The 8,947-nt window shown below is 35.4% G+C and overlaps 1 protein-coding gene across 1 annotated transcript; it reads right to left on the bottom strand.

Annotated features, from left to right (window-relative positions):
- Nucleotides 1-475: 475 nt before the first annotated feature.
- Nucleotides 476-7,778, bottom strand: LOC104104365 (purple acid phosphatase 2-like). Its single transcript, XM_009612429.4, has 8 exons — nt 7,446-7,778; nt 3,920-4,120; nt 3,662-3,773; nt 2,998-3,227; nt 2,002-2,140; nt 1,327-1,547; nt 1,123-1,244; nt 476-901 (listed from the first exon to the last, which is right to left on the bottom strand). Exons 1-8 carry the CDS (start codon nt 7,632-7,634, stop codon nt 703-705), a joined length of 1,413 nt encoding a protein of 470 aa, XP_009610724.1. The 5' UTR covers nt 7,635-7,778; the 3' UTR covers nt 476-702.
- Nucleotides 7,779-8,947: the final 1,169 nt, after the last annotated feature.

Below are 8,947 nucleotides of genomic sequence, written 5' to 3'. Positions count from 1 at the left end.
ATAATTTCATGCTCAACTCAACACCCCGGGCTAATAGGGCAGAATTTTCCATTAGATAACCTAATATTTTGAAAATTGGAATGATATGGGTCTAATTAGAGTGAAATGGAATGTGAAGATTCATAAGATACGGCTTATTCATTGATTGTTGTTGATTTTACTACCTTAAGCATTCGAAACTTTGGTAGCCATCTTTATTTCAGGGTATATAAATGTCTCACACAATAAATTCATGTGTTTTCCTAAAATGTATCTTCTATTCTTTTTCCAGAAAAAAGCCTACTAAAAAATAGTATCTTGTGTAATTGAAATTTTATTCGTTGGCAAAGTTCAGATTAAGAGGTAACAAGTTGAATTTTGTAAGATTAGATTAAAGATTTAGAGATTACATGAAAGTATTATAAATAATAATTTTATAATTCGTTAAAATTATCTTCAAAGTTTGAATATATTATAGACAAAGAAAAAAAATTACTTGACTCATGAAACAATACCAGTGTCATTCCTTTTTGAATGGAGGAATACCAAGGAGTTGACTAGACTATAAAAAGAAGAACATGACTAACTTGGAGCTGATTTCAATGGGTGATTGCATGACATCGGTAACTAAGAAACATTATTGACTACAAATCCAGAATTAGAATTACACAAGGCAGGAAAAAAAGAAAGAAAGAAAGAAAAAACTACTCCTTTACAGGAGGATCATGATTTGGCTGTTGTAGAATCATCAACTGGATGCCAAAAACGATTATAAAGCCACAACTTATCAGCTTCCACAGCATATCCTTCTTGATTACGATGCCAACTATAATAAGCATGAGTTCTATTCTTGATATCAAGAGTAGCATGACCAAAACTAGGCTCTCGAAATGCAGAGTACTCTGGCTGTGGCTCTGTCATGCTGAAAAAAGTGTTAAAAAAATGACTATCAGTAATCTGTCACTGATGCAACTAGAACAGATGAAAACCGTTTGCTCGTAGTTTTTGTAGTTGCAAGAATTTCTTTTTTCGGTTGTCAGTTGGTGTTCAGTGTACCGCGTATCTAGTCTATGCATTATATGAATATCTCAATGTTCAAGATTACATTAAAGAATGAGGGGAATCGAGTTGGATCAATCTTACTTATTGGCTAGGCCTTCAATATTTCCACCATCACCAATTGTTATGTATATAGGGGCAGACTGATCACGAACTGGAGTGCATTTTCCATTAACAATGTTGTAAGCCACATTGGATACACGTTCCTGAAAAAACAAAACAAAGTAATCCTTTTGTATGACAGATATCACTATGACTTTAGCTGCATAATATTGGAGCATGACATACCGATCTCTCATAAGCATGAACATGACCTGCAAAAACAACATCAACTTTGTACTGCACAAACCATGGCTCATACATTACTCTCATGGTCTCCCCTTCCATATAGTGATAATTGTAGCTGTTATACCACGGAGAATGCAATAGAACAATCAGCCATGGTGTCTCGCTCCTGTTAACTTTCGGTAGCTCTTCATAAAGCCATTGATATTGTGGAGTGTACATGCCTATAATCGAGAAGACGAAGAAAACTTCATATAAAAGAATTGGATATTTAATTGCTTCTGCTATTAAAAGGAAATGAACTCGTACTTTTTAGGAACCAAAGCAGAATGTTAACAAAAATTATGACCTCACTAAAATGCTAAAATAACACCACTCATTTAATCTTATAAAAGACCTACTTCCTGGACTCATGTTAGAAAAATAATTCTTCAAGAGTGAAAAGGCACAAGACCTTGAATATATTTTCTGGCCAAATATAACAATGTCTGTACTATAGAAGGAAAAGGGACCAAGTGACTCATCACTGAAGGACTCAAGTCCTAAATGCAACATGTTACCGAAAGATATCTTCCAACACCATAATCAGCCATAGAATCTTAAATAGCTAAAGTAAACAGACATTGCACTGTTCATAAGTATGTACGACAATAATCTGTGAAATGTCAATACTCTTACCATAAGCTGAATATGAGGACAAAACTATGATGTATGCTGATGCTCTCTTGATTGAATACCAAAAGGGAGCTGTACTGTTTGATGATTTATAAGGGACACGATATCGATGAGTATAGGGCTTAAATGGTTTTGTCTCCCCCTGCAGAAAAGTCACCAACATGTTTGTTAGAATTTCCCTGTAAAATCATAAAGGTAAAACGTCCAAGAGTAGAGTTTAAAACAGTGGCAGAACAACACCATATTTTCAGTTGATTTCATTTTATTAACTAGTTCACCATATTTAGTTCCCTTGAAAGCAAGGCTGCTTTTTTTCCTGTCATCAGTCCTAAATATTTTATCGTTGTTGAGTGTGCAATATTAACGAGGTTATCAACGACTTGCTGGATCCAACTGGCCAGAATCTGCGTGTCAGGGAAGATAATCAGGTGTTTGTTGCTAATAAAACTAGTTGTTGCTGTTCCGGGAAATTGTAGTAGGGTTGTTGGACAAGAGTTTTAAATTTGTTTCAGTGACTTATTTTTATTTTTATTTTTTATTTATTTATATGTTTATCTTTGTTCTTCCTGAGCCGAGGGTCTATCGAAAACAGCCTTCTCTGCCTTTTGAAAGACAGGGGTAAGGTCTGCGTACATCTACCCTCCCCAGACCCCACTTGTGGGACTACAATGGGTTTGTTGTTGTTGAGTGTGCAAGATTAAGCTGGTGTGACTTACTCGAATCTACTAAAACTAGAAGTAGAAGAGCTAACGCTGGTTAAGACAACCTAGTGATTTTGTGAAGAGTGTAGAATGCATGGTACTAACAGTTGTTGTGTATTTCCTTTTGAACTACAACATGCCCAAGGTCCAGAAATGCATTAAAATTTGTCAATATGCTCACATAAGCAGTTTCTTGTCAGTAACATATTATTACTCAGCTGAAAACCAAAGGCTGGAGAATGATAAAAGCACCTGAAATCCACTTCAAGTTAAAGAAAATTGAATTTGCATGACTTACAATTTCAGGAGCAAAATCTATCTCATGATTCCCTGTCGTCCAGATCCAAGGTTGATAAGCAACACTTCTCTCTACAAACCTTCCCCATGTATCCCATCTTGTGTTGTCATGATTAGGATAGTTATCTGCATAAGATAAGTCGCCAACAAACAACACTGTCTGCCCCTTGATTGGATTTAATTCATAATGTGTGAGTGTCCTATTTGAATCAAAACTCTGACCAAGATCCCCTGTAAGATAAATGCAGCTTAGATTGGGAAAAAGCCATAGAAATGGTAGTAACAAAGTTCTTTTTTTGTTACATGGTTGAACCTCTTTTTTTGTCCTTATCATTTTTCCATGAACTATCAATGCACAATGAAATTGATACTAAACCAGGTTCAGGTTTTGGATTTTGAAGCATAGTTTGTGAATAATACTCATGTAACAAAGTTCATTTATTGTGGTTAACGATGAACTAAAGTTAATTTAGTACTATCACTCAATCCTAGATACCGAGTATAGATCATATTATATGCTTCTCCCTCATTTTAGTACCCTTGAGAAAGCACAGTGAACCTCAAAATCTCCACTGAAGGATTAAAAGAAGCCGAAATTGCAGTGCTAACATAATTAGCTCAAAAAGAATTAAATTGTACAGCAACAGTTTGGTTGAAATGGTTACCTATAAGTCCAAAAGTATAAGGAACATCAGGACCAACTTGTGGAGGAGTCACAAACCAAAAGGTTCTTGGGTTATGACCGATCCCCACCTCATAGTAATATTTGGTATTGAACTGCAAAATGTTGTGTTTATACCGTTACAAAAGGTAGATATGATGTATGCTATATAACAATGCACGATGCGCCAATGGAGAATAACTAAATGTAGAAACCAAAGTTATTCCCTAAGATTGGAAGAAAGAAAGAAGGTTTGATTCACCTTCAAATGCTTAATAATGCAGTGGTGGATGTAACCAGAAGTATAATTGTAGAATCTGTAGGTAGTAACAGCTCCCGTGGCCTTATTCTTTTGCTTGCTGTTGTTACTCCAGTATAAAACTGTACTTGAACCAGGTTCATCCATTGTCACCCATGAGACAATCATTGCTTTCCCCACATGATCACCTTGTGTTATGTGAACCTTAAAAAAATAACCCAACAAAAACAATATAAAATAAGTACTAAATTCCATTAATAAGAAGGAAATAAAAAGCTAGCAACACCAGCAAATATAATAGAAAAATGGCATTGCCAATCCATTTAATTAAGTAGGCATAAGCATAAGCATCTAACGGAGTCCATCTCACATAATCATAAGCATCTTTGCAAAGTGTACACTTTGTTGGCAATATTCTTTGTGACCCAAAAATATTGCATTGTGTGGTGGACATCATTTGCACAATTTGTATCTCTTCTTTTACACCTAAGAGGCCAAGACCTTTTTGGCTATAAAAGGGAAGACCATTAGTTCATTTTAGACACACCAACAAGACTTGAGTCTTCATTTCCTGTTTCTTCCTTTCCTCCTTTATTAAGAGTGTTTTTGTATGAGAGTTGAGTGTTAAGAAGCACTTGTGTGAACCATTTCTTTAGAGTGATCTTGTGAGATTATTCTCTTAGGGTTTTTAAGATTAATTAGAGTACTTACTCTAATTTTGAACTCTCTTTTTGTACTCTTATTGGTATAGTGAAATTGCTCCTCTCTGCTCATGGACGTAGGTCACTTTGACCGAACCACGTTAAATTTGTGTCTTTTCTATATACTTTAATTGCCGTTGTTATCAACTTTCATTGTCTTTGTTATTATCATTATACCGTTGTTTGGCTAAATTCTACACTACCCGAGTTTCCGATCCTAACAAATTGGTATCAGAGCCGGATCTAACCGGGTTTGTTTCAGTAGCCAATATGACTTTAACAAAGACTTATGTTGAGAAATTTGACCGAATTGCAAACTTCGGAATGTGGCAATTAAAGATGGAAGCTATTCTAATTCAGGATGGCTTAGACTTGGCGTTGCAAGGAAAGGAGAAGAAGCCGGATAAAATGACGAACGAGCAGTTTGTCATCATAGATAAAAAGGCAAAATCAGGTATCATCTTAAATCTCTCAAATGAGGTTTTACGTGAAGTTATTGTAGAAACCACAGCCAAAGGCATGTAGGAAAAATTGAAAACCTTATATATGAAGAGTGGAAAATAGACTTTACTTGAAGCAGAAGCTTTATACAATTCGTATGGGTGAAGCTACCTCTATTCTCTCTCATCTTGACACTTTTGATTCCATTCTTATGGATTTGAGTAATATAGATGCTGAAATTAAAGATGAGGATCAAGCCGTGTTACTGCTTTGTTCTCTACCACAATCTTTTAAGCATATAAGAGATACTATGCTTTATGCAAAGAATAATATCTCTTATAAGGATATTAAATCAATCTTAAAATCAAAATAACAGATAGATAGTGATATTACTGGGGAAGCTAGTGGAACTCAAGCGGAAGTTGGCTTGTTTGTTAGGGGCAAATCCGACTTCATATCCAGATACAATAATTTAGAGTGTCGCTATTGTCATAAGAAAGGTAACATTATCTCTGAATGCTATAAGCTGAAAAATAAAGAAAAGTATAAGAAAAGGAAATTGAGCACAAAAATACTGATACTGCTGAAGCAAGTGTAGCTACTGATGAGACTGAGGGAACTGCTTCTTTAGCAACTAATAATAGTTTCAAATCTAACAATGAGTAGATTTTAGATTCGGGTTGTTCTTATCATATGTGTCTCAATCGGGATTTATTTACCACATATGAATCTATTGGATGTGGAGTTGTCTTGATGGGCAACAATGCTGCCTACAAATTTTTGGAAAAGGTACAGTCTGAATCAAAATGCACGATGGTGTGGTGAAAATTCTCACTGATGTTAGACAGGTTCCTGACTTGAAGAAAAATCTCATCTCTTTGGGCACTCTAGAATCTCTTGGGTGCAAGTACACAAGTGAAGGTGGAATTCTAAAAGTTTCTCATGGTGCTCGTGATCATGAAAGCACACAGATCTGGTTCGTTGTATACTTTATTAGGATCCACTGTTATAGGCCCTACTACAGTTTCGGTATCAGACAACTTGTCTGATTTTGATGGCATTAAATTTTGACATATGCCCATTAGGGTTTTTGCGGAGAAGGTAGAACAAATTTACTATATCAGCCAAAATTAGGCCAAGGTCTTTGTAATTATGGCCAATATTTTGGCTAATGGAGTCCATCTCACATAAGCATAAGCATCTTTGCAAAGTGTACCCTTTGTTGGCAATATTCTTTGGGACCCAAAAATATTGCATTGTGTGGTGGGCATTATTTGCACAAGTTGTATCTCTTATTTTACACCTAAGAGGCCAAGACTTTTTTGCCTATAAAAGGGAAGGCCATTAGTTCATTTTAGACACACCAACAAGACTTGAGTCTTCATTTCTTGTTTCTTCCTTTCCTCCTTTATTAAGAGTGTTTTTGTATTAGAGTTGTGTGTTAGAAAGCACTTGTGTGAACCATTTTTTTGGAGTGATCTTGTGAGGTTATTTTCTTAAGGTTTTTGGGATTAATTAGAGTATTTACTCTAATTTTGTACTCTCTTTTTGTACTCTTATTGGTATAGTAAAATTGCTCCTCTCCGCTTGTGGACGTAGGTCACTTTGACCGAACCACGTTAAATTTGTGTCTTCTCTATATGCTTTAATTGTCGTTATCAACTTCCATTGTCTTGATTATTGTCATTATACCGTTGTTTGGCTAAATTATGCACTACCCGAGTTCCCCATCCTAACACAGGCAAACATGAAAAATGCATTTCCAGCTTTCAACGGCTCATAGCAAGCTCTAACTCAAATCTTCAGGGGGGAGTAGCTTATTTGCAACAAGCTCCGGAAACCTGCCTTCGACTCAAATACGGACATTGTTGCAAACCAATTGTAACCAACTGGCTCCCGTTCAATCTATAACAATGGTATCAAAGAAGGTTGACTCGGAGAGGTGGCCTGGACCTAAGGAAAGGTGCCAGCCGTAACCAACTGGCACCCAAAAAGGAGGGGGGGGGGGGGGGGGGAGGAGATGTCAGCTGTGACTAACTGGGAAGGTGAGTGCCAAGAGTGGTGGCTTGGATCCAAGAAGTGGTGCCAGCCTTGACCAATAACATCGTTGGTTCTCAAGCGAGGGCGATTGTTGTGAACCAATTTTGTTCCTCATTGGTTGCAAAGAGATTGATATATTCCGTACTCACCAAGTTCGTACCCGTTGATTTTAATGATGAGAGGATGCAATTATATTCCGTATTCACTTATTTAAAATATAATAGATCCGCCTTTACAAACCTTCCATGTACGTACAACAAGGGAAAGCAGAGAAAGTATTCATCAAAAGAACTAAGTGAAAAGTACTAGACATGAAAAACGCAAAGAGATGGAGACATTGAAATAACCTGTTGAGGTGCATTATAGCCAGGAGGCACACTAAAGACATCACTGTCCATAGGCATATCAATGGTCTTCTCAACTTTCCTAACAAAACTGCTTGTAGTTCCACCTCTGCATAAAATGGGGGCACTGATAATCAAACCCAAAACTGCAAGAATAAAACACCCAAGAAAACTTGTTCTTCGCACACCCATTTTTGTTCTGTACACCAAGAACCCAATTAAGCTTCAACTCGACTCAGCAAGAACTCTCTGTTTAACACTAGTGACGGTACCATCTTCTTATATCATTCCCTCGCCTATATATATGCGATTTTGGGAAGTGTTAATCTACCAGATTATGGGTATAAGCTACTAAAATTACGGGGAATATTCTAGTTTCTAGTATGTGAATGTGTCAAGCGGTTTCAGTATTCTACGCTTTCCCTTGGCGTTTTTATCTTTCCTTTAACACGAGTACGAGTGGGAAATCAAGAAACAGACGAAGAAGCACTAGCCTGTTTGGCAAATATATTTTTATTTTGGGTCAAAAGTGCTCTGGGCCAAAAATTGACCTGAAACATTTTAGAAGCAAAAAAAAAAAAAAAATACTTTTGAAAAGAATGCAGAATCAAATTTTGAGAAGTAAAAAAATATAATTTTTTTTAAAAATTACTTTTCTGAGAAGTACTTTTTAAAAAAATACACTTAGAAGTGATTTTCAAAAGCTTGGCCAAATACTAATTACTGTTCAAAAGTACTTTATAAATTAATTAGACAAACACAAACTGATTCTCACTAAAAGTATTTTGTTTGAAAAATACTTTTGAAAAAAATACTTCTCAAAATAAGCCGATATCAGAAGCTTGGCTAAACGGGCCGCAGATTTACAAGACTTGCTAATGAGTCACGGGAAAATTTCTTCCTTTTAATTAATGAATGCGCCCCTGCGCAGATACTAATAAGTCATTTAGAAAAAAGTTTGAAAATGGTGTGAAAACTATTATTTCACTTAAAATATTTTTTATACAAGTTTTTAAATATTTTATTCATATTTGTAAATATTAATGGCCAAACTAGTATCCGCAAATACTGAAATACTTATTATTTATGGCCAAATGAGATCTTTTCCATTTCACACAATCAATTGGTTTGAAATAAAAGGTTTTTCTTTCTCTGGCATCTATACGTGACGTCGAAACAAATAATTTTATATATTTTTTCCGTTTTATTTTATGTAATCGTAGAGTTTAAGGAATTATAGAAAACTTAGGCGAGTCAGATATATTCAAAGTTTTAAAAGTATCCTTTTAAATAAGTGTTGGTGAGAGTTTCATATGTCTTATCATTTTAAAGAAATGAAAGTGAAGGTCTCAATAAGTCACGTCGTCAAAAGTAAAATTTATAAGATGCTAAAACTGAATATTTTCTGGAAAAAAAAATATATTATTCTTTTTTGAACAAATTAAAAAGAAAAGTGTGACAAATAAAGTTGAAAGAGTACGTGATTTTTGTTTTAAGTTTAGACA

The sequence above is a fragment of the Nicotiana tomentosiformis genome, chromosome 3 (genome assembly GCF_000390325.3).
Source record: "Nicotiana tomentosiformis chromosome 3, ASM39032v3, whole genome shotgun sequence".
Classification (NCBI taxonomy): domain Eukaryota; kingdom Viridiplantae; phylum Streptophyta; class Magnoliopsida; order Solanales; family Solanaceae; genus Nicotiana; species Nicotiana tomentosiformis.
Note: the sequence above shows the minus strand (reverse complement) of the source record. Positions and strands in the feature narration are given on the sequence as shown.

Excerpts from the sequence above, each read along its gene's own strand:
- LOC104104365 (XM_009612429.4), bottom strand. The coding sequence starts at position 7,634 with ATGGGTGTGCGAAGAACAAGTTTTCTTGGGTGTTTTATTCTTGCAGTT. Across the intron at positions 2,141-2,997 it reads TAGATTTTGCTCCTGAAATT|GGGGAGACAAAACCATTTAA; the intron begins GTAAGTCATGCA and ends ACTTTTCTGCAG. Across the intron at positions 1,548-2,001 it reads GTCCTCATATTCAGCTTATG|GCATGTACACTCCACAATAT; the intron begins GTAAGAGTATTG and ends TCTCGATTATAG.